The sequence below is a fragment of the Setaria viridis genome, chromosome 5 (genome assembly GCF_005286985.2).
Source record: "Setaria viridis chromosome 5, Setaria_viridis_v4.0, whole genome shotgun sequence".
NCBI classification, from domain to species: Eukaryota; Viridiplantae; Streptophyta; class Magnoliopsida; order Poales; family Poaceae; genus Setaria; species Setaria viridis.
This window is the reverse complement of record NC_048267.2, coordinates 24,581,911-24,607,669: the sequence shown is the minus strand read 5'-3', so window position 1 is coordinate 24,607,669 and position 25,759 is coordinate 24,581,911. Positions and strand designations below refer to the sequence as shown.

Genomic DNA, 25,759 nt, shown 5'->3' with positions numbered 1-25,759 from the left:
TCACTAAAAAGCTGCCGAATCGGCGAAGCGTCTTCTACCAATCGGCCGATGTCCCCTTGAAGGAGGGATCGGATGTTGACAAGCTTAGCCCGGACGTCGTCAGGGATGGAGCTTAAGGCGACTTGGCGAGAAGAAGTCTCCTCATCATCAGAGAGAGCGACCGCAAAAGAGAAGAGACTGTTGTTGGGAGAATCTTGTTCCTAAAAAGAATAAAGAAAAAGGGGTAAATCGGCAGGGGGGCAGAGTAAATCGGCTGGTGAGGTTAGTTCAAGAACTTACCATCTTAAAACGGATTTCCTCGTGCTGCGCTGGTAGAGCCGTTGTACCTTGTTCAGTGACCTGAATCATGGGTTCATCCGATGAAGAAGACTCTACTACAATCGGCACTGTGCTCGGACCAGATCCCTGGGAAGGAATCGGCTGTCGAGAGACGCTTGGTGTGCCGATGGTCTGCGTCGAAGGATCGGTTAAACATGTTATGCAAATACTCGAAGGAAGACCATAAGACAAGTACTGTACCTCAATGGATGAAGGCAGGGGCGTGTTGGCCTCCGGTCGAGTTGTTGCTGACTGTGGTATTTCCATAGAAGAATCCTGAGAAGCACAAAGGGTTAACAAGAGTAATTACCGAGTTGACAAATCGGAAGAGATAAAAGCTTGAACTCACTTGTAAAGCTTCCAGCAGTAGTGAGGCGGCTGCCGCTCCGGCTTGTGTAATGGCTTGAGTATCAGTACTTTGCGTGGCCAGGAGCGGTGCAGTCAAAATTTCTGCCGATGTGGGTACAGGAGGGTCTACCGATTCTGTACGAGCCCGAACTCGGCGACTGGTCTTCTTGACGACTTTCTTCTGAACTCTCTTCGATCGGCCAGTAATCATATCGACCGATGGAGCGTCATAGCCGATGAGGGGGTAAGTGGTGTACGGATAACTCTCTATTAGCCGACCACTGCGGCTATGCGTAGGAGGGGCTTGATTCCCAGCCTAAAGGAAAAAATGAAATCATTAAGTGCTCAATTATGGTGAAAAGAGTACAGTCGGTAATCAGAAATACCTCGGCGTTGGGGTCAAAGTTGGATGGATCCAGAAGGTTGCAGTACGCCGATGCTGAATTGCAGAATAAGAATTGCTTCCATTCGGCCCACCAAAGCTTGAAAGGCTGGGTTGCAAATGGATATAATAGCCATTCATTCAAGTTGATCGTACTGGAATCCGGAATTCGGTCTCGCAGCCGACAATAGTCCAGGCCAGATTTGAGTGCTTCTCTGAACTTGATTTGGTCAGCGAAATACACTCGTATCGGCAGTTGACCCATGCCGAATTGCCGAGCAGCAGTAGATGGGTTGTAGAACTCATATGTGGGGGCATTTTTCCCCGAGAAGAAGTTGGCCGGTAAAAGTCCTGGTTTGATCAACTCTTCATAAAGACCTTCATTAAATCGGCCAGAAGTCGAGTCGAAGCAGGAGGGGAGCTCGAAGACTGGGACGTCTCGCTGGTATGGGAACCAGATAGTGGCGTCCTCATTGAATCCGTTATAAAAGCACCGAAAGTATTCGGCTACTTTTGTGGCAGAATATGCACAACCTGGAAAAGCTGACGCTGCTTCGCCATAAGACATACATCGGCGACGTTCTGTAGGGTCTTCTGCCGATTCAATATTGGGAAATGACATACGGTCCACTGGCTGCCGAGTGATCCTGCTCATATAGAGGTTCAACCATAAATTGACAAACCACCAAGGCCCACCTGGGTTGCCGATTGGTTCCCCTTTGGAAAGTTTTGTGCCGATTTGGTGGAGCATGTGATACACGGCACCCAGAAGATGTTTCCCGAGAGGAATGCGGCTTCCTTTGGACAGTGCCTCGGCTAAAGGTTGGGTGTTGGTTGTTGGGCCGGCGGCTCTTCCACAAAAGAAGTGTTTTTCGAGCCACATTAACAGGAAAGCGGTGTGCTCTCTGTTATCAACAGTACCGGTCTTCTTGTTATCGCTAAGAAAGCCTTTCCAGCCGCCGATTCCTCTTGTGTCCAGCCGATGCGACGGAACGTTCAGAAGTTGATAAGGCGCGTCAGGGGAGGATACATCTAAGCCAGTCAAGAGGACCACATCGGCCAAAGTGGGGGTCATAGGACCATGACCAAATAAAAATGCATTAAGGGCATCAGACCAAAAATAGGAAGCTGCCATCACCAGCGGCTCATTTTTCTCCATTTGCGACATAGAAAGGTTGATGCATTGGCCGATTTTGAGCTCATCCCATGAAACACTCCTTGATGCGGCCACCCGTTGGTACCATTCCCTCCAACCAGGGGTTTCATTCGGCCAAGATCTAAAAGTACTTGCCCATTGATTCAAGTTCATATCGGACCGTTTGAAAGGTATCCGGTCAGTCTCTGAATCTATAAGAATCGCCGGATCTGGGTTTCCCATAGGACCGAGACAAACAAGGCCGGGACTATCCGTGAGTTGAATGGTAATTCTATCTCTAACCGCCTAAAAAAGGGAAGAGAGGGCATATGAATATAAGGAGTAAATCTAAAACATTGCCGATAAAGGGCAGATTCGGTATTTACCTCCGGGATAAAGTTCTGAGTAATCGGCGTAGCCGCCGACGTTGGCGCAGATGATGGGGCTGTGAGGGGAACCGCCATTGGGATTTCTGATGAAGCCCTTGCATCTGTTGAAGAAGTGACGACCGTCGCTACCTCCACTGGAGGAGTCGTCCCTGCAGCATCGCGTGCTGGGGAGTTGCTGGAAGGGGTCGCCATTAAAGGGAAAGGGGGAGAACTGATTGGAAGCTGAAACTGGAAAACTTCGGTGGCAAGATTGAAGAAAGGAAGAAGGTGCGTGCGCTGGAGAAGAGATGTGAGCTTGAAGATGAGTTGCGGTGAAATGATATTTATAGGGTGCCTGAAAGAAGGGTAAAAGTGGAATTTTCACCGCGCCGGCGCGTCAAGTTTTCGGGGTAGTGGCCGTCGTGGGCGCCCGTTTCAAAAAATTGCAATGATCAGCCGGGAGACCGCGAAACGGAAGGATATTTTCGCTGCGGTCGTTTCGGAGGAGAAGTTATGAAGAATTTCGAAATAAAAGACTATGTTTTACTCCGAAACTGGGGGGCATGTGTTGACGCCGGATTTCGTCATCAGTAGAATCGGCGTCAAAGAGGAAAGAAATCGAAGGAATACAGATGGGAATCGGTCAAAAGGTGCTACAGTGTGGAATCGGTCAAGTGGCTTTTACTTCGCTTCAGGTTCCCAATCGGCAGCCCTTTGCTGATAAGAAATCGGCCGATCAGGAAGGAGGACTAAAGTGGGCCTGTATGGGCTTGGTTAGGTGGAAAGATAAGGTGGAGTTCAGCCCACGAAGCGTGGGGTAGTTAGTTTAACACGGTTTGTGTTTGTAGATATTTGTTTTCTGTTTAAATTAGAGATAGAGTTCTACTCGGTTAAGAAAGATTATTTGTGCGGGGCTATAAATAGCTACCTTTGTAAATCAATCAAAAAACAATCAATTAATCAATACAACAAGTTACTTTACTCTTCGTACTACTTTCAAGCAGGCGACTTCGCCATCGTTTTTTTTTCTTCTCACGAGTTCGTGCGGGTTGGCAGGGCTGCATCATCTTGATCTCCGGCCGATTCTGTAAGTTCCGCTTATCGAGTAATATCTAAGCTTTAACTTCCGGCGCATCGCTGTTGTTTCGTTTAGATTTATTCACCAGTTATCGATATCAACTAGATTCATAGGTTTTTACCTGTTTTTCTAGCTTTTATCACCAGTTATCCTGCTAGGAATCGGTAGTATCGGCTTTTATTACCTTCTGTCGTTAGATCCGTTCGTTGCCGATTAGATCTTTTCCTAGTACCATTTTCATAAGCTCTGTACCGATTGCTTTAGTATTTTTCTGTCTACAAGGCTATAAGGATCGCGCTATCTTGTAGCCGATTTCTTTACCACAGTAAATCGGCCGATCTGCCGATTAGCTTTCTCGATCGGAAACTTAGCCGATCGTGGTTACTGAATTTGACACGTGTTCTTCCTTGCCAATCAACAGGTCAGATTGGCTGGCACGCCGCGCGAACCGCACCAGGGCATTCACCCGAACAGGAGCTAAGCAGATTCTCCCGGGTCGTGTGTCGGCCGCTAGACCGATTTCTAGCGCCAACAGAATACAATTGCCTTACTTTTATTCTTGAGTGAAATACACCATAGGTTCCTAAACTATTTCCGCATTCTCATCCAGGTCCACAAACTTTCAAAGCGGTCATCTAGATCCATCAACTAGAGGTCCAATCATAGACCTGTATTAACACTTGGATGAACCAAGTAAAAAGTTGAAGGACACATATGGCCGCTATAAAAAGTTTGTGAACTTAGATGAGAATGCGGGAATAGTTTACGGACCTACGGTGCATTTCACTCTATATTCTTCAAACCCTAATTTTCTTCCAAACCCTAATTGACATTCTTCTTGTATCTCTATGGAATTTGAGGATGTCCTAGCTGGCCTGCAGATGCTAAGGCAACCCAACATGCGCCATCCCTGATAGGGCCCCTCTGAGGAAGTCGTTCATTGATTTTCATGGCTAAGTCATGAAAACCAGAGAGGTTCTGATTTCTATAGAGACACTGCGGCGTGTGAAGATAGTGGTCACCGGAAGTTCCGATGTGTCATCAGAAGATCCATTGGGGGAGTCGGAAATTTTCACTGGAGCTTCACTCAGAGAATAGAAGTTTCTAGACGAGAAATTTTACATTTACCGGATTATTCGAAAAAGCTGTCGGAGGAAAGCATCGAATGAATGCTCAGTCCAGATTCAAGACATCGGATGATTAGACGGTATGGATTTTGTGTGCATTGGACGAATGGATTTGGGCATGGTTCAAAGAAGGAATGAAGTAGCACACTTCATGTTCCCCTTGGAAATATGTACCATGAAATACTCTTGGGTAAAAGCTATATCAATATTTGTAAACTTGCAGATTTATCCGTAGGACTTAGGGAGTGCCAATACACACCTTGGTAGTGTGGTGTAAGTGCCTAATTAGAACGGTATGAAGAGTAACATGACTTGTGGGTAAAGATGCACAAACCATATGTGTAGAATTGATATATCAGTTATGCACATGGTCAAGAGTGGCTTGGACCCTCACATGATTTGCTGGGATGATGGATGGTGGTTTATGGTTGTGGTTATGGATATGTTGGTTATGATTATGGGGGTAATGATTTTGCATATACTTAAACCTTAGAAATTAGGAGCTAATAAAATTGGATCAACTAGAATTGTTTACTGCAGTCAACCAGTAACTTTTCCTTGTTACGACCTTGCATGTCATAACCCCCCCTCCCCTCCCCCCCCCCCCCACACACACACACATACACACACTTGCGAAGTACAACAGGCACTCACAATTGTTGTTTCTGTTTTTTTTTCCTCCCTAAATGTATAAATGTCGCTCAGAACTCAGAAGGAGAAGTTGGTGTGGAGTTTTTTTTTAAGATGATGCTATGTTCTACACATATGCAACAACCGATTTTTTTCCTTTGGAGTATGGGGGCTTTGCTTACATAATAAGCCGTGTACTCTATTTAGACTCTCAAGCCATTGGTGTAATAAAATATACCTATTTACTTTATAATAATAATGTTGCTATATACTAGTGGTGTCGATATGTGTATGAAACTTAATCCTATCGTACAAATAGTTGGCATTTGAATTATTCATAGAACTGGGTGTGGCACTTCATATGACAGCACAAAAAACACGTCTAAGTAAAATTATCAGATGGTTGTACAAGCAACTATCTGTTGTATGGCATGGAAACAAATGCTGTTTCCCTGGCAATATAATGTTTTTTCAGGACTAAAGATTTGTCGGAAATATTGCGAAAGCAAACATGTTTTGGTCCACAGTTTGGAGCATATCAGTTGTATTGACCTTTTTTTGGTGCAGGGCACACTTTGTGTCTAGTGATAACGATCCATGTTCCCCTACTAACTTGATTTCTTTTTTGAATGGTTAAAAATATTTCTCTTATTGGTATAGTATCTTGTTTCAGGTTCCCAACACCCTTCTCCTGCCAAGCTCGCGCGCAAATTACTCTTTGGCCCCTGCCTATTATCATGTGTACCTCCAGAGTTTGCATTAAATTGGTCACACAAATGTAATCAATATAAAATGATTTATTTGGTACATGTGGCTTTTCACTATGAATAGACTGTCAGCCAATTATCATAGGGAGATATGCATGGTAAAATGTCATTATGAGCCAGACAATTGGAAATAAAACATAGCAGTAATGAATTGGCTTCTGAATAAAATATATCACGACTAAATTCTTAGTAGCTTGATGTAGTCATTCACATTCCAATTGAGAGGTATGCAATGAAGTGCTAATTATTATAAAATTATATATGAAAGGTTAGTTTCCAGCCTGGCCATTTTTACTTCTTGCTAAAATATTTAGTAATTTAACCTGCTATATATAGAACATTATGCAGATTGTGTATGTATGTTTAATTTGTATGACCCACATACCTCACATATAGTGGCGCACCTTATACCATGATGGTTGCGATGAGGGGAAGGCTCGCTACCGTGGCTTTGGTGGTTATCCTTGGATGTTTCATGCTTGTCTCACAATGTAAGTGCATATCATCCCATCAGTGGAACAGTGAAGATTTTCTAGATTATTAGGTTATACATATGATAGACATAGCAGAGCCCCTTGTGCTCTTCTAAATTTTTTTTTGAAAGGAATGTGCTCTTCTAAATTTTATACCCCCGTACACTTGATGCATTTGCGTAATTCATCTTATATATAACGAATAATTATTATGCAGCTCAACAGACAAATCCAGTCAAAACCGGCAAGGTCAATATTTGCTCATGCATCCAAAAGAGCAACAACCCTTTGATAAATTGCTATGAGACGGACGATGATTGCAAAAGGTATTGCTGCCAACAACCACTGATGTTTGGATCACCTCCCCTCCCTTCAGCTCCACAATTGTATCCAAGACAAGCCTAGTTTATGGCAACAATTAACAACTTATATATGATATGTGATCAGTAATCGATCATTGCCTGCTACTAAATATGAGATCATCAACTTGTTCTGAATTCACTGTAAAAAATTGTACTTTTAATTCTAGTCTATGCTATAAAATGTTTCCAGCAAGCTTGACGGTCCATGAACATACAGCGCAAGTGCAGCAACCAGGCAGTCTGCCTCGCTTCTGTCTGTTCACAGTTCATCGACGGCGCCGTGGCTCCTGCGCCCGTCCCCGTCGAACACGCAGACCCTGGCCTCCTTGTAAACCTTACCGGGCCGGCAGAAGTAGCCCTTACCCGGCGCGCAGTGCGAGTCGTCGGAGCACACGCAGAGTCCTTCAAATGCGCAGCCCTTCCCGACAATGCTGGGGTAGGTTGAGCTCGATGCCCAGCACTTGGTCGCTCCACTCGCTGGAGAAGATCCCGTCCGGATCGTACCTGTCCTTCACCTCGAGGAACTCCGAACTCCCTGGCCCTAGGGTACTTGGCGATGGCGCCGTCGAAGGCAAAGTTCCGTTTCTTCCCCCAGTGCGGCCTGCCGCCGTACTTGCGCAGCGCCATCTGCTCCAGCTCGTCGACGACGCCGGCGTGCTTGCGCGGCGCTCCGTCCGTGTAGCTCCTGTAGTAGATGACCTCGACGTCGACCGAGTCCTCGGCCTTGCCGAGGTGCGCGGAGGACGCCCTGACGTAGCGCATGAGCACGCCGAGCTTGGCGTCGAGGCCGCCGAACGCGCGCGGGTTGAGGTCGCGAAGCCTCAGCACGTCGCCGACGAACGCCGGCGCCTTGGGGAGCGCGACGCTGAAGGCGGAGTTATAGAAGAAGTGAGCCCGGCCGATGCGCGGGTCCCACGATCAGCAGGAGGCGGACCCGTCGCCGTCGATGCACGAGCCGGCCGCCTGAATGCGGTGCTGGAACCCGACCACCGGGTACCCTGTGAAGCCGAAGGCCTCCTGCTCCACCTTCCGTGTCGGCAGCCGCGCCATCAGGCACCGGGCAAGGTCGCCGCCCTTCTCCTCCAGCCACTCGTCTGCGACCCTGGCGGCGATGACGCCCAGCTTGGCGTACGGCCGGAGGAAGAGGTAATCGTTGAGGCCGTCTCCCGGCGTGGAGACGTCCACGCGGTCGTCCTTGCGGTAGAAGACCTTGCGCTGGTGCAGCAGCCACGTTATATCGCCCAACTCGTGGATCGAGGTGGCCCCAAACGGCCACCTGCTCGGCCAAGTCCGTGTCGTTGCGCGTCACGAACGTGACCGACCGCTTGAACAGTGGTTGTAACTCAAGAGTGACCTGCCCGTGAAATGAGTTGTTCAATCCAAGTTCTTGATTCTTAACGGTAATTCTAGCTCTTACCAGTGTTACCACTACCAGGAAACAGTTAATCTTGATCATACTGAGTAAAAGACAAGATTATAGCAGTGTACGAGCGCAGGAGACATCTGAAGCAATTTTGATCTCAAACAGCTAGTATATTTCTTCCTGACGCGAGTGTGCACGGTGTCCTGAGAAATGACGCCGAGGGACACCTTGGCTGCGTCCAAATCGGGGTGATCCTCGCCAAGATCCCTGACCACGGCGAACCCCTGGCTCGCCGGCGCGGGTGTCACGATCCTCATCCCGACCACATACTCATGCACGGCGCCGCCCTTGCCCTACAGGGAGCTCCCGTGCGCGCCGTTGGCGAGGAGGCCGCCGATGGTGACGCCGCTCCAGTACGGCGCGTGCGGCAGCGAGAGGCCGGCCGCGGCGGCGACCTCGATGAGATCCCTGAGCACCACGCCGCTGTCCACCGTCAGGAGCCGCCTCTCGGCGTCGACCCGCACCGTCCGGTTGAGCCAGCGGGTGCTTATGATGGTGCCCTCGCCGCCGCCGGGGCAGACGAGCTTGGTGAAGCTGTGCGCGTGCCTGGTGGCGACCTTCACCTTCCGCTTCGCCACCGCGGCCGCCGCCACGACCGCGACGAGCTCCTGCTCGGTGCGCGGGTAGGCGGCGCCGGCCGCGCGGCAGATGGCGCGGTCGGGGAAGGAGCCGAACGCGTTGGTGAGGGTGCAGTTGGACGTGCCGTCGGTGCAGGCGATAGGCTCCGACGACCGGGTGCTACTAGAGGAAGGCAGGAGGAGGAAAACTGGGAGCAGGAGGCCGGCCACGACGAGGAGGGCAAGCAGGAGGACACGCATTGTCTAGTGGCTTGCTGTCGCTGCTTGCTCGGCTTACCTGTAACGGCCATGGCGCGTCTCATTAAGTCACTATGATAGATGGGACCTACACGTCAAACTCTAACCTTTTCGTATGACATGTGGGGACCGCACTCCACTCTCTTTCTCCTTCCTTTCTCTCCTCTCTCCCCATCCCGATCCAGACCAGTGGAGAAGGGGCGGCGCTCACCATCCCCGATCCAGGGTGGAGGAGAACAGGCGGTGGAGGTCTAGGTGGCGGCAGAGGTCTGGGTGGGGGCGGTGGAGCCCGAGCAGCGCCGGTGGAGCTCCGGGAGGGGGCGAGGCTCCAAGAGGCGGTGCAAAGATCGAACGATGGCGATTGGGGAGCCCGGGATTGCTGGCGGCCCCTCTTCTCATGCTGCTGCCCATTCCACGTTCGAGCTGGAGCCGCAACGCGCGGGGAGCCTGATCTTGGGTGTCGGGGATGGGGACTTTGAGCGGTGGCGATAGGGTTGTTCGAGTGGTGGCGATGGCGGAGGATCCCCTGTTCGGGCAGCGGCAGGGAAGAGCAGGGCTTCGGCGGGGAGCGCGGGGACAGGCAGTGAGGCGGCGTCACTCGCGCGGAGGCTGAGAAAATTCATATTTGGGACTCCAATTGTCGCGTTGCACAGTTTTGGGACTCCAAACGTCGACTTTGTTAAAATAGGCCTCCAAACGTTGAACTCTTAATTTTCTTGACATCATGTTATTTTCTTTCTTTTCTTGCACATATACATGTATTTAGCACCGCTCTGGTCGCTGTTTGATCGCTGGCCTTTGACGTGCTGGCCGCCTGGGCACTGGCCGCTCGCTTGGTTGGGCGTGCTGGCCGCCGCCGCCTGGCCGCTGGCTGGACGTGCTGGTCGCCGTCGGCATGCCTGGCCACATTGGCTGGCACATATAATAGATAAAAATTCGCACAAAAATAAATAAAAATTCACACAAATGAGCACTATACAGTAACATGTAATAGATAAAAATTCTGGACATATATATCACACATTAAGCACACATGAGTTCATCTTACAAATCCACGAATTTAGCCTAAACAAGTTTATCTCACAAAACTATAAATACATCGCATCACAGATAAAATCATTCATCCAATATGTAGCCTTCTCTTTGGTGTCATCTTTTTTGGTGCAGATGCATCCTCACAGGACTAGTGGTGTCAGTTTGTGAAGAGCTGCCCTCTCCTAATAGGAACGCAAGCCGGCTACATAGAAGTATGGTGCGATAATTAGATGTATGATAAAATTTATTGCATGGTTAATGTGTTAATTTTCCTTACCTTCTAGTGACCCTTCCTGGACTATCCCGTAGTATTTCTTCTCTAGTTAGCCTTTGCGGGGTGCTAAGTTCTTGTGGCGTAGCTTTTGTAACATTCTTACTAGGTTGCCTCTGCTTCCTACAAGTAAAATAAATATATTTATAATGACATGTTACCTCAATTTTAAATAAAGGAAATCAATACTTGCCCCTTTTTTGCCGTCCCATTAAGTGGGCACTTGGAACTAGCTTGCCTGTGACCTTTTTTACCGCATCTCTTGCAAGTCATAGGTCCTCCAATCATTTTCTTTCCCTTTGCATTGGTTGGAGCAGTAGCATTGTCACCTGCAATGACACCTTCAGCTTCGGTGGGACCTTTACCATCTTTGGCACCTTTCTTCTTGTGGCCACCTTCTAGACATCCTTTTAGTCTAAGTTTCCTTCGTCTTCCTACTTCACCTTTAGGTAAAGGTGCACCAACAACAAATGGTAGTTCCACTTATGGCCATTGTGTTTTGTCTGTCAGTGGCTCAATCTCTCTACCATAAGCAGCCCTGGACCTATTCACCGAGTAGTACTCATGCACAAATTGTTCAAGGTTAACTCCCCGCTGCCTGGTTACAAAGGCCAATACATATTGACATGGCTTACCAGTGTGCTGCCATTCAAGACAAGTACAAGTCCTTTGATTTAACTTCACAATATGCCTCTCAACTCTACTGCTATGGTCCCAGATCTCTGCACTCCAGTTACCACCTAGTACAATTTTCAAGTGCTCCAAACCTCTACTATTTGCCTTCAGTTGAACCATAATAGCTGGAAGTATCCTGCCTTCCGGTAGCCTGTATGCAATATTTCTTCTCTTGTACCATAATTGCATGATCATTTCTCTAATCTTATCAGCAAGGTCAGCAATAAGTAAGTCTTTATGGTTAGGTATCCAGTTATTGAATGACTCAGCAATATTTCTAGTGATGTAGTCACATTTAATTTCTGGATTAAATGCACACCTATACCATAATAGGTTATGATGGGTTTGTAACCATTTCACTGCTTCTACTGATTCACTAACAACTGATGCCATATGATAATAGAATATGTCTTCTCTGTAAGCCCTTGCTGCAGGGTATATCTGGCCAAACCCTCTAAACCTTTTCTGAAATTTTTTCATAAGATGATAGAAGCATTCTCTATGCTCTGCATTTGGGAAAACATTCTTCACTGCATTCTCTAAGCCCTTACAAGCATCTGAAGAAACAGCAAGGAGTGGACGATCACCTATTGCCTTCTTTAATTGTTGCATGAACTAAGTCCAGTTGTCTTCTGTTTCAGAAGCTATGAAGCCATACACAAGTGGATACATCCAATTGTAACCATCAACTCCTACAGCTGCGGTTAACTAGCCATTCCACCTTCCATTAAGTGTTGTAGCATCTATGCTCAAATGAGGCCTACAACCTTCTAAGAAACCATCAATGCATGGTTTAAGAGTAAAAAAATGATGAAAATATATTTTACCATCCACTTCAAGTACCTCAATCTCCACAACACTCCCAAGGCACCTCTTCAGCACCTCGGCCTTCCACCTGAACAACTCCTCAAAGCACTCTTCCCATTTGCCATAAACCTCGGTAAGAGCTTTTTCTCTACCCCGCCCCACCTGAACAACTCCTCAAAGCACTCTTCCCATTTGCCATAAACCTCGGTAAGAGATTTTTCTCTACCCCGCCATACAGTGTCATATGCAATTGTGACCTTGTGTTCTTTCTGCAACTTCTTTTGCAATTCCTTAGCACCAATATTTGGATCATCTCTAAGGATACTCACAGCCTTGCTAGCTACCCACTACGGGCCTGTTCACTTCAGCTTATAAGCCGGCTGAAAAGCTGAAACGACTGATTTATTATGAGAGGAAAACACTGTTTGGTGGCTGATAAGCTGGCTGAATAAGCTGAAGCGAACAAGCCGGTAGTTTTCGTCCTCATGGTAGAAACACATGTATGGTGATCAACCAAAACTGTCACATGTAAAACATGAAATCAATGAGATTCATATTAATTTATAGAAAAATTAGAATTAATGAAAAACAAATCAATTTATTCACCTCTACAGTGCTTTGGCCTTTATGCTTGGTGCCATTTATTCTCCAAGGGCAATCATTACCGGACCTACAATAATACCTATATCTCGTCTTACATGACTTCTCTGTTCCTAAATCAAACTCATTATTGATGGCAAATTGTCGCATTGCAATCTTGAACTTCTCCATTGTTGGGTGGTAGATTGTACCAATATCCATTGGGGCGGTTGTTCTTATCATATGAAATGACCATCTCACTTGGTACGGCATCACTAGTAGGAATGGCAGCACCATCATTATCAACACCTTGCTCATTATCAACACCATGTTCATTCATTTGGCCTTCCCAGCGTGTGTCTCGTCTTCTCTCAAACCTAAAAGTTCACACATCTGATTTTCACTCAAAAGTGCAATTCGACCTTCGTCATCATGTGTCTCCACTATCTGTAAGCTATCCCAATCAACTCTTGGCATATTTTCCATAGGCTCTAGTGCTGACCTAAACAAACACAATCATTTTTTAATAACATTACTCTAGTACTCTATAGGAATAAAAACAGAAATAATTAAGGGCATCACCTGTGCACATCAAGTACAGGAAAATTGTACTCTGTTACCGAACGAGGAGCAGTGGGCAGCAAAGACCTCGCTAAGGCGATAGCAATGGCCGGCGGTGGAGCTTCACCATCCATGGAGCCCTCGGGCACGGCCACGTCATCAATGACCGCTGCCAGGCCTTGAGCGATCGGCGCAGGCAGGCCTCAGGCGTCCATTGCGTCCAGGTTTGGGGCGTCCATCGTGGCCAGGTCGTCTCGGGCGCGCGTGGCCAGCCGCTCTGCAACAGCTGTCTGGCCTTCGGCAGCCACGGCTAGGGGAAGTGAAGGGCCGACCATGGCGTCGGGAGGCTGGCCCTCCATGGCCGTGGCGTCGGGAGCCTGACCCTCCATGGCCGCGACATGGGCAGGCTATCCCGTGGCGTTGGGAGGTTGGACCTCCATGGCTGCGGCCGCGGCGTCGGGATTGCAGTGGGGAGAAACATCGCAGTGGCGGGCGGCGGCAATACCAACAGATGAAGGGTTAGGGCAATATGAATAGACGAAGCATGCCCAGCCAAGCGAGCGGCCAGTGCCCATGTGGCCAGCACGCTAAGCGACCAGGGCCAGCGATCAAACAGCGACCAGGGCTAGATACGTACGGTGCCAAATACATGTATATGTGCAAGAAAAGAAATAAAATACATATAATGTCAAGAAAATCAAGAGTCCAACGTTTGGAGACCTATTTTTACAAAGTCGACGTTTGGAGTCCCAAAACTGCGAAGCGCGATGATTGGAGTCCCAAATATGCAATTTTCTCGAGTCTAGGTGGTGGCGTGTGCGTTAGGAAGAGGAAACGATCACAATGTAAAGTAGGGGCCTTGTCTAGGGTGGAGGAGATGGGGCTAGAGGGGGGATTTGGGTGCCTCCATCTCTAGGGATTCGAGCGGTGTTTTTTCATCTTGTCCCTACTTTTTAAGTAGGGATCTGAGTAAGAAGTCTTGCTGGAGTTGCTCTTAAGGTTTTATCTGTATATATCAAAGTTTTCAATCTCCCGCTATAGACCGCTATAGCACTTTGAGGTGGGGTATAGCTATTTGTACTCATGTACAATTTAGGCGTTATAGCCTGCTATTGCCACATTTAGCTTTGCTATTAGCTGTTTTCGAGCCCCGCCACTAAACCACTTGGCCTGCTATTTAAAACATTGGTATATATATTCATGTGATTGGGCTGAAAGCTTGGTTGAATGGGTCGGATTGCCTTCTTTCAAAAGACTAAGAAAAATAATCTATCCTGTCTAAAAGAAAAATATGCAATTCATGGTGACAAGTAGTACCTCTGTTCTTAAACATATTGCACCATTGTTTTTTTTCATTTGATTGATTATTTATTATTTATTTTTTCTACAAATATTTATACAAATGTAGATACAAGTTGGATCTAAACTACTTTTGACGGTGGTTGCTGTGGTACTCATTTCTAATTTATTTAGCTAATTTATTAAATAAATATTGTTAGTCAAAGTTTGATCAACAGTATAATATATTTAAGAATGGAGGGATAGTTAATGTATTTTATTCTATGGAGGTGCTCTATCAAATTAGCTAAATGAAAATCATGCACGAAAGAAAGTCTGTTTGTTCGGATCAGTAACTTTTTCCTCGACATATCTAATATGTTGGTAAATAATTTCTGAGAAGTGGTTATGAAATTTCCAAGTTTTAAATATATACGACTCTAGCCTTTTATTTCAGCAAAACAGTTGTAACGGACTCTTCTTCTTGTTTTTTTTCATGCTTTGCTTCTCATCTCATTAAAATAAGAAGAGCAGTTAGCGACTCTGTTCCCTTTTCATTAACGGAGTAAACAATAGTCACTCTATATTCATGTACTTGTATCATTCCCTATCAACATGCTATCAGAATTCATGTCTCATGCAAGAGTGACAGGTACCTTCCAACCAAATCCAGTATCTGTGTTCATATAATCATACGCGAGCTACCGAACTAGCATAATGTCTCGCGTTGGCATATTGTACATATGTCCACTCCGTTTTCAATCAGCCTCGTCCTATCTGCTACGTTGAAAAATCTAAGAACTTTGCGGTTTACTACCTAGAAGACTTGAACAGCGATAAGTCTGACCAAAAAAAAAAGAAAGAGACGGAGTGTGTGTGTGACAAAGCATAAAAAATTTGGCAGGCGCGTCCGTTGGGAGCTGTTTAAATTGTGTCCCGAATACGTACGCATGACAGCGGTGTACGTGTATGTGACAAAGGCCCGCCGAACACCCCGCGCTAACCGCGCGGCTGCCCGCCGCCCACGGCAAAACTCGCGCTTTTTTGAATGGGAGCCGCGTACCGCGAGAAGCGGCTGTGGAGCCGCGGCACGCGACCGCAGCCGTCCAAACACGCCCAAAGCATGGAACTGCACGTTTTTTCCTTTCCATTAAGGTGAATTCAAAAGTAACACAACAGCAAGGTTGACGAGACGGGCCTCGTTAGCACAACTGCACAAGCAATAAGCCCAATCACACACAAAGGTATTCTGCTGCTTGATGCTAACCCATCAGCTGCAGGCACAGTAACTTGATTTCTGAAGCAGTCAGTGGTTGGTTCATTGACTGTCCAGTCCCGGTGTCTATCAACACTGTAATCACCGTCGTGGGTCGTTTATTTGTTGTTCGTTGCACCAAAACCGCATGTTTTTTCTACGGCCGATGGAGACAGCGCCGTCCGAGCTAGTGAGCGTGCTTTGCCAAGCGGCTACCACGAGCATATCGGCATATCCCCGGCGTCTAGGCAACGGCAAGGAATCTATCTACGCGTCGTCCATCGCGGAACCGGTCAGCTCCGCCGATGAAAACGAAGGCCAGCCGGTGACAGAGATTTTCACAGGAGGAAGCGGATGGGGGTGCGGAGAAACTGGGGGGCCGTGCACGCCATCCTGGAGCCAGAATTTCTCCGAGCGGGAGGTTGCGCCGTGGAAGGAGGGAGGGAGGGCGCCATTTGGTGCTCCAGCGGCGTAGGAAACAAGGCAAAGGGCAGAGCTGTGACGTAGTGAGCAACAGAACACGATTTACCGGTGACAGGGACGGCTCCTCACGACTTCCATTTATCAGGGGCGCGAGGGTCACGCACGCACGGAGCAAGTCACGCTCCTCGGCCCCCCGCTCTCGTCTCCTCCGCCTCCGCCACCGCATTTACCATCTCGCAGACGCAGACGAAGACGCGGACGCGCACGCCTCGGTGCTCCACTCGCCGCGCCCCCACGACCACGAGCGCAGCGAGCTTTATATCCCAATCCGCCGGTGAGAGTGCGCACGACCACCGTAACTAGACTGACACTACACTACGTGCTCACGCGTTGGTGTCTCCGCTAGCTATCCCACTGTGCCTGCGTGTGCTATCACAACTGACCAGCGCTACAGCAACAGCATGGGCGCCGAGGCTCCGGCGACGACGACGGGCAAGAAGCAGCCGCCGCCGTCGTCCCTGCCGCTGCCGCCGGCGCTGTTCCTCGTCCGCGCGCGGTCGCGGCCGACTGGCCGGGTGGCAGACCTGGGCGGCGCCGCGGCGTGGGCGTCGGGCCCGCCGGACACGCCGCCGCGCCGCTCCCCCGTCACCGTGCCGTTCCTCTGGGAGGAGGCGCCCGGGAAGCCCAAGGCGCCGCCGCAGCAGGGCCAGGGCGACGGCGGGAACGGCGCTCCGGCTGCCCCTGCGGTTCCCGTCCGCGCCGCTACTGATACTACTACTACCACTGCCCGTCCCACTGGCGCCGGTGACCACGCCAACAGCGGCGGCGCCGCGGAGGAGGTGGCGCGGCCCGTGCCGCTGAAGCTGCCGCCGCGGCTGCAGCGGGTGGCCTCCGCGAAGCAGCAGAGCGACGGCTCGCTCTCCCCCAAGGCCGTGCTCCACGGGCCCTACTACTATGGCTTCAACGGCGGCGGCGGTAAGAGGCCGCCGAGGAGGACCTCCAGCGGCTTCGCTGCGTTCCGGAGGAACCCGAGCGCCGGCGTGGGCCTATTCTCCTGGAGCAAGAGCAAAGGCGGCGGCCGCCACGGCCATCTTAGCGCCGCGGCTCCGGACGCCCCGTGGTGCTCGCCGGCGGCGTCGTCGGTCTTGTCGACGTCATCATCGTCGTCGTCCGTGTCCACCAGCTGCTTGGGCGACGACCACGGCCACGGAGGCGAACGGCGGCCGGCCGACGGGCGCGAGGATGGTTCGTCGGAGGAGGACGAGTGCGCCAGGGCGTCGGTGAGGATCACGAGGTTGAGACGGAACCGGAGCTTCCCCAGCATGACCAAGTCTCACCTCTGGGTATGTCCTCTGCTCTGCTCTCCTTGTGCCTGCTTCTTGCTCTGTTTCCTTCACTCAAGTCGAAACCAGAGATGGGACTGGCGGCTGCTCCGGCCGTGCATCGGTGGCAGCGCCAGGAGGCAAAGGGCAAATGCATGTTAGCATGTAGGACGTGGCCGGCGCCTACTTGCTCTGAATATCCTACATCACTACCGTTTAGTTTACGACATAAAATTTCAAACCATCAATAATGAAGTTTATGTTAAACACTGCAATAGTATAGCATATTTCCTTCAGTTACATCACCGAAATGCCCACTTTGTATGATGCTTTCACGCTTAATAGCAAAACACAGCATGTTCCCGTATCATTGTGCCATCATGGTTCAACCCTTCCGGATCCCACAAGGAAGAAAATCAACTCACAAAGTCCAAAGTGACAAGTACCTCCCAACCAGAACCAGTATGTCATGCGCCAAATACAAAGTCCGCCATGTAAATGGTGTCTTGTTGACCAAATGCCCACTCGCCTTTCAACCAGCCTCGTCCAGTCGTTCTAACCTATCTGATCCGTTGAAAATTGTACTCCCATACAGATTTTACTATGTATAGTTATAAAACCCCAAACGACCTACATTTTGTAACGGAGGGAGTAGCATGCATAGCATAGCAGTGTGCATCACATCAAAGTACTGAAAAGCATCTAGAAGATAACTCTCGAAGCCCATCTCCTATGGCTTTTGAATTCGTTTTTGGTTCCTTGCAAAAGATAAAATTCCTACTCCACGGCTCTGCATTAGTAACTGCATGAAAAGTGTGAATATTTTTCACATGTGTTCCGAGAAAAGAAAGCTAAACATACTACTACTATTTAGATTGAGTCAAATAGATGCTCTGGAAGTTGGCCAAGATTTCAGTTCCCCCTTGTTTCAGTGGATATAGATTTGTACACGGTAGTAGTGACACAATTTGGTTTACATGATCACATCCCCTACTTGTGTTTGACGTCACATTTTCGATTGCAAATGTCATTGTTGGCAGGCAAGTATCCGCAAGAGCGTCAAGCAGATTACTCCATGGAGCTAGATCCAATGCAAGTGGGGCGGCCACAAGGTACTGACGCCACTGCAAACTAATAACCGGGTGCCTAAACTGGAACTTGTGGCGCCAATGGAAGATTTGAGGAAGCGTACGAGCATGTGCAACAAGGCAACAAGTATATACCGCTGCATGTACATAGATAAAAAAAAAAAGATTGCAACGCACGGTGCCAATGTTGCATATACAGGCCCTGAACTTTGGCATGCACATGCATGTCTGGACCGACGACTTATTAGAACCAAATTTATCGTGTGTGTACGGTAGAACCGATGTTGAGCCAGTTCCTTCCCAAAATGTGATACGACAATAACAACATGTGTTAAGGCCTCCATCTGGCGAAGAACGCCGAGGTTTCTCCGCATCAAGCCAATTTGCCATCGTCGTCGGAGAAACTGAAAATGAGCTGTTGAAAGGTGTTGCAATGGCTTCTACTCTATTGACGTTTCTTGGGATATAATAATTGCTTGATTCGTTACTCTCGGTGGCGTGGCAATTTTACGGTACACAATACTACTACTTAGTAGTATATATTATATAAGATGTATTATTATGGACAAACAAATGCTACTCTCCTTCTCCCTTTTCGAAGTGAAAATGCTACTCCATTTTTTTCTGTGGAGTGCACTACCATCTCGAGAGAAAGAGAGAAAATGACCTGCAGTAGGAGCACTAAAATAATTATTCGTCCAGTTAGGTCAAATCCTAATGGCATGGCTCTTGGCCGCGGAACAATTGACATTGGTTCCAAGAAGCAATATGTCTGGATTATTCTTTGAATGCAAAGAGTGAATGGCATATCGATCTGTGTCTAATTTGGAACAGAGGAAGCACACGAGCGCGCGCGCACTGACACTGGTGCCATTCCAGTATCCTCCTTCATTCTGTACTGAGATTGGGTATGTTTTGTATTGAGGACTGAAAAAGGGTCACGAGGAAAGAGTCGAAAGGTCAGAACACAGATGTCCAAGGTCTTTTGGACCATCATATGCATCTGTTCAACGCTCGCTCCATTCGGGGGGACGCGGATGCGCCGTGGCGGGCATGCACCTGGGGAGAAATGGGCCACGACGGACATGACCAAGTACCGTAGAAACTATTTCCTATTAAATATTTTCACAAATTTAGACAGCTTTATTCGCCCAACAAAAGTTTATAAAACAAAAAAAGAGTTAGAAGAGAATTTGATGGACTTTGGAATTTGCACGGTAGTGATTATCTGAAGGTTCTAAATACATGGAACACAATCTTAAATTCATAAATTATGAGACAATTTCGGATTATCCATTCCGCTTCCAAGCAAATTTATAAAATTTAAGAAGTTATAGAGATTCAGAAACATTTTAGGAACATAGTTAGAATCATATGGTTTTCGAATTATTTATTTATTCTAAATTGGAATATATTCATCTTACAAAAATAATTATGTTCGCAGAAAATTAATAGGTGGAATAGGAAAGCTATTCCAAAAGTTTATATATTTTGCACAGCAGTGACTATCAGCCCGTTCTAAAAACAAAACAAGCAATTTTAAAGTCATACATTCTTTTAGAAATCCTTTAACCACTCCAGATGAATCCGTTCCTCTTACAAGTAAATTTAAAAATAATGTTATAAAAACTTTATCATTAATTTATTTTTTACAGTAATTATCTAAACACATTAAATGCAATTTTAAATTCATAATTTCTGATAAATTGTTAAAATATTTTGGAATAACAAAGGTAAGCAAAAAATTATTCATTTTAATTTGGAATGTGTACAAATGGGTGGCGGACGGAAAGATATCTTTTTTACAGTTGCTTGTTTGTTTTGGCTCTAAATTATATAATTAGAGTTGTAAGCAACTCATGAATCTCAATATTCCAATTTCTTTTACCATGTATATTATATAAGTAGTCCAAGCCGAAAGCCGGGGAACTAATAGCATAGATCGAGAAACAGAATCCAAAGTCAGCAAATTCAACTATTTCCAGAAAGGAAAAAATAATTCACGCAATAATGTGTATTTGTGTAGTAATAATTGATTCAATCATGTTCTATAGATCAGATAATCATGCATCATTTGGTACTTAATTAAGTTTACTATAAACACATGGAGTTACTACACATGCCACACTTTACCCATGCAAACAGAAATCAAAATATGACTGATTTGCATGCACTGATCGACGAACAATATCCATCCCTACTAGTTATACTAGCATCATCCCCATGTACATATATGAACTCTTCTTAGACTTTGCTTATCGTTCACCTCAGTAGCCAAAGAAACTGCCGCTGCCATGGCGTTCAGCACTGCTTGGCGATGGCGGCGGAGGCAGCTGGTGATGAAACTGGTGCTCATCAAAGTTGAAGATGTGATCCACCACGTTGACGGCCGCCGCCCTCCTCCGCTTGTAGCTCTCCTTGAAGCACGCCTGCCGCAGCTTCTTGGTGCGCTCCGTGAGCTCGATCGCCGGGTTCTCCTCCATGAGCGCGCAGTAGGTCTCGAGCGCCGCCAGCTCCTGCTGCACCGCCGCCGGGTTCATGCCGGTCCCCATCTCCTGCACGCACGCACGCATCCACGCACAGTCGATCGTGTGGTTCTCTGCATGCGCAGCATGGATGCCTGATTCGTGCAGAGAAAAAGATGGGTTACCTGGACGCTGAGGATGAGGGACTTGAGGCTCTTCATCTTCCGGTGCGGCCACCGGGCGATGCCGAGCTCGCGGCAGCGCTTCTTGAGCACGGTGAGGCCCACGTTCATCTCCCGCGCCGCCCTGGTGATGGGCATGTAGAAGTACCTCCTCAGCTCGTCGAAGCCGATGTGGTCCAGCCTCGTCTTGCCCCCAGGCGCCGGAGCTGATCGGTGGTCGACGCTCCTCCTACCGCGCGCCGGCAGTGGCAGTGACGGCTGCGGCGGCGGCATGGCCGATTCGAAGGCATTATTGGCTCCTGGTAGGAAACAGTCCACCATGGCCATGGGCTTTTGATCCGCGTCGTCGACGACGATGACGCCGTCGACTCCTGCGTATTCTTGGCCGACCATGGTGTGACGACCATGGTGGGGCGCCATGGGCTTTTCATCCGCATCGTCGACGACGTCGACGCCTGCGTATTCTTGGCCGACGGCATGCTGACCTGCCGGCACGATCATCGTGTGACGACCATGATGGGGTGCCTTGTGCTCATCGGCGTTGTCGAACGCCTCGAGATCAATGTCGCCCAACGGCTGCAGGAGCGCGTCGTCGAGGCCCACCGTCGCGCTATCCACAGGTACGGGCGGGAGCTGGTTGGAGAAGAACTGATGGTCGCCGGCTGCCGGTGGCGGAGGGAATATCGGCAGGTCGTAGTAGCTCTCGCCCTCGCTGCAAAGTGCCGATGACCTGTCGTCAGTTTATAATTTATGGCATGATTTGGGCGAGACTCCAGTCCATGATTGCTGGAGCCTGGAGCGAAGAACTGACTGACTGACCTCAGATTCATCAGAGCCGACGACGGGCGGTCCGCCGCGGCAGCAAGCGCGCCATGGCAGGAGCCGTCGATGAGCTCGTCGTCGCCGCGGCTCAGATGCGCGGGAGGAAAGGCGGCGATCGGCAGAGGGTAGTCTTCCGCGCTGCAGGCAAGAGAATGGCATTGATTAGTTCGCAGGAGGAGATGATGGAGATCGATCGAGCGACATCCAAGAAATCCAATGACTCTGTACCGAGTACTGACCTCAGTAAGGCGAGCGGCGATGGGGGACACAGCGGAGGGAAGTGGTACCAATCAGCGTCACCGTCGCAGTACGGCACCATCGCCATTCGCCAAACAAACAACACAAGGATTCGAGCAAAGAAAAGCTTTGGTTGGATGGAGGGAAGAAGATCCTATCCTACTGTCCGTGTTGCAGTGGCATCTAAATCCAATACACAGGCAGTGGCAGTGGCAATGGCTTCAGGAACTGGAACACTAATTATATACACTCGCACGTACGATCGATCAGGTGGACGGAGGTCAGTGATGATGGATGTGAACGTGTGCAATCAGAGATCAGCGTGAGGATGAGAGGCGAGAGGATGGATCGGAGCATGATGGGAACGGGAGAAGTAGTGGAGCAGTAACTGCGCGGGGATTTTGGGTGGATTCTGCAGCGAAACCGATCCGGGCATTAACTGGGCGTTGGCATTAGCATGGACGCATGCAGGCATGTAGCGATAGATAGTGAGGGAGGCACGCGCGCGCGTTCGCGGCTTCCCGAGCCGAGCGTGAGGGCGAGAGGCCGAGAGCTCTCTCGGTAACATTCACTCTGCCGGCGGCGCTTGCAGTGCGAAACGCTCGATCTCGATCCATCGGAGATGATGATGATCACCACTCACCATTCACTGCGCCTCCGGTGTTCGTGCTTGATGCGCATTTAGTTGCGACAGCGGCGGCGGTAATTGTATTTACACGCGTGATGAGCCCTTCGTGATGTTCTGCGCCGCGCTCCTTGGCCACTAGTTTGATTGATCAAGTGAAACGTACACATCGTTTCGTTCATACAGAGTGGTTATTCAAAAAAAAACATTGACACGAAGAAACGAAGGCCTGTTTGTTTCCCACCTCTTAAAATTTTAGCCTTTAAAATGTTTTAGTCAGTTTTTAGTCCATGGTCTAAAGCATGTTTAGTTCCACCTCCTAAAACTGACTAAAAGCAATAAATGTTGTGGCAAAATGACCATACTACCCTCTCCATGCCCCTACTCTTTCTTTGCCCACATCTCCCCTCCTCCCACTTCCCTGCACACATGCACCCTCCTCCCGCCGGTGCCCCTCCCTCTCGGTGCCCCCGCCGGCGGCGGCCGGCGCCCTCCTCCTGCCGGCACCGCCCCCTCCCCTCCTCCCACCAGCGCCCCTCCTCTCTCTCCTTCCCCCGGCCGCCGCCCCCTACCTGACCGCCGCGCCCCTCCCCTCTTCTTCTTCCGCCGACCACCGTCCCCTCCCCTCCTCCCGCTGGCGCCGCCTCCTCCCCTCGAATCCCGGCCGCCGCACCCCTCCCCTCCTCCTCTTCCCCGGCACCGCCACCCCTCTCCCGATCCTCCCTCACCCGAATCCGGCGACAGCAGGGATCCGGCGGGGGAGCGCCCGGTCGGCCCGTGCGGCGGCGGGGGCGGTGGGGGTGGGTTGCCGTGCGGCGGCGGCGGGCGGCGGGAAGGGCACCGCTGGCGGGGGCCGGGCAGGGAGGGACGCCGGCGGTGGGCGAAATGGCGGCGAGAGCCTAGGCAGGAGGGAGGGAGAGAGAGGGGGGAGCAATAAATGAGGGCAGTGGGGGTCCATGATGGGCTTTAGGAGATTTTAGGAGGGGTGGAGCTCCTAAAGAAATTGAAGCCTCCTAAAAGTTTTTAAGTCACTTTTAGTCATAGTGTTTGGCTCTTTAGTCATATTTTAGTCACTTTTTAGAAGCTAAAATTTTAGGAGGGTGGAAACAAACAGGCCCGAACTCACTTTTTTTGACTTGCGGGATCACAATGTGGCGCATGCACATACTACACCCTACATAATATCCACGATTGTACCTTGTAAGGGACCTTGACACAGTAATAGGGAGGTCCAATTATGATTCTTAAAAACTAAGTGTACTTTGAAGGGACCTTGTATGTATATCTACGCTAGATTTTTTCATGTGTTATTATCTCTATACCATATAAAGTTTTTTAGCTCACATAGTCATATTCCAATCCTATAAACTATGTGTACAATGTAATTCTAGGAAAGATAAAAATAAAATAAAATGTAAAGTGCAACAATTAATCCATAAGGTAAAAATACACGAAATCTAATAACACTCGAGTGTTCCAAAGGTCACCAACACTCAATTTTTTCTGCTGTCTGATTTGTGCCCCAATCAACTCCGATTCATTTGATTCAAGTGTTCAATGAAATTAGCGCTCGAAGTTCGTGGTTTGGGTTTTTTTTGGGGGGGGGGTGCGGTTTCCTTACCTCCAGACATAGAGGGAAGGTCATTGGCGGTGGTGGCGGGTGCGGAGGCGGGGAGGTGAGGCGACAGGGACGCCACTAGCCAGGCCGTGGAGGAAGGTGGTTGGAAAAGATAGGATTGGACAACACAGTGATAGAAGCCGGGCTAGCGTGACATCGTGTGGCGGTGGGGAGCTGCCAGAGACAAGGAAGGTGAGCGGTGTGGGGGTGAGCGCATGGTAGAGGGCATCAATCAGCAAGTCTGTCGGTCATGGAAGTTGGGAGCTCAGGGAAAATATGAAAGAGAAAACTAGCTGATGCAGTGAGGTTGAAGAACGAAGCAGAGTTGTACGATCTCGATGGAGTGGATAAAAAAAAATCAAGTGCTCAACTGCTGCCAAAGGGTATATATGCGTATATGCGTATGCATCGGCAGGCGGCAGATAAGGGTAGTCCCAACCTTCTAGGTTAGATAGTTTTCGTAGCATTAAATAGCTTGCCATATAAGCAAAACGATGACATGGCGTGAGGAAAGAGAAGAAAAAGGGAGGAAATCGTTTCATGCATGCGAAATCACGTCGACGCGCGGTCCAATGCACCAAGACGCCGCCAGTTTCGCGTTGTGGGCGAGGTAGTTTTTTTTTAAGGACAATCAGCTAGGCTTTATTACTCAATAACAATGTTTACAGGAATAGTATCAGAATAGGGTGCACGTACCAAGCCACAGATGGCGGCCAACCCCACTTAAAATCATATGCCTAGCTAGATTGTGTGCTTCAAAATTCGAAGCTCTTCCTTCATGGGCAAAACTACACTCATTGAAACGTGCAGTTCAGGAATTTATCTCAGCGATGATCGAGCCATAGCTACCCAGAGTTCCTTCGCCAATCTCCGAGACAACTGTCTTGCAGTCTGAAACAACAAATAATCTCTCCAAAGCAAGATCTTCAGCAAGATCGAGCAAGAGCTTCACGGCAGGCCAAGGCTTCCAAAGTTGCAGGATCTGTGATGCCAACAAAAACCATTACAGAAGCTCCAAGATAAGTGCCATCATTGTCTCGGCAGAAGGCTGCTGCAGCCCCTCGGTTCTCAGTTTTCGACACAGCTGCATCAACATTAATTTTAGGTATAGCTCTCCGGTGAGGGATCCAACGAGCTTGCCTTGGTACTGGAACCGCATGAACTGGTGTCCCACTAGGTGGCTTAGCAATAGATTTCAGGTCCTCCAAATATGAGTTAATGAAACCATGGGTGGATAAAGGACTTTGAAAGATTTCCTCGTGGATAGCCTTGCGACGAACTGTCCATTGG

General features: G+C 48.8%; 2 protein-coding genes and 1 pseudogene across 2 annotated transcripts; 1 reads left to right on the top strand and 2 right to left on the bottom strand.

Annotated features, from left to right (window-relative positions):
* Positions 1–7,194: 7,194 nt before the first annotated feature.
* On the bottom strand, positions 7,195–16,573 carry LOC117856336 (L-gulonolactone oxidase 2-like; annotated as a pseudogene).
* LOC117855321 (uncharacterized) lies at positions 16,140–19,007 on the top strand. The gene is made up of 2 exons (XM_034737641.2): positions 16,140–17,453; positions 18,473–19,007. Exons 1-2 carry the CDS (start codon positions 16,572–16,574, stop codon positions 18,515–18,517), a joined length of 927 nt encoding a protein of 308 aa, XP_034593532.1. The 5' UTR covers positions 16,140–16,571; the 3' UTR covers positions 18,518–19,007.
* Positions 19,008–20,787: 1,780 nt separating this feature from the next.
* Positions 20,788–22,308, bottom strand: LOC117856335 (uncharacterized). The gene is made up of 4 exons (XM_072293967.1): positions 22,229–22,308; positions 21,987–22,127; positions 21,063–21,879; positions 20,788–21,018 (listed from the first exon to the last, which is right to left on the bottom strand). The coding sequence occupies exons 1-4, from the start codon at positions 22,306–22,308 to the stop codon at positions 20,788–20,790; spliced, it is 1,269 nt and encodes a 422-aa protein (XP_072150068.1).
* Between the last annotated feature and the right edge of the window lie 3,451 nt (positions 22,309–25,759).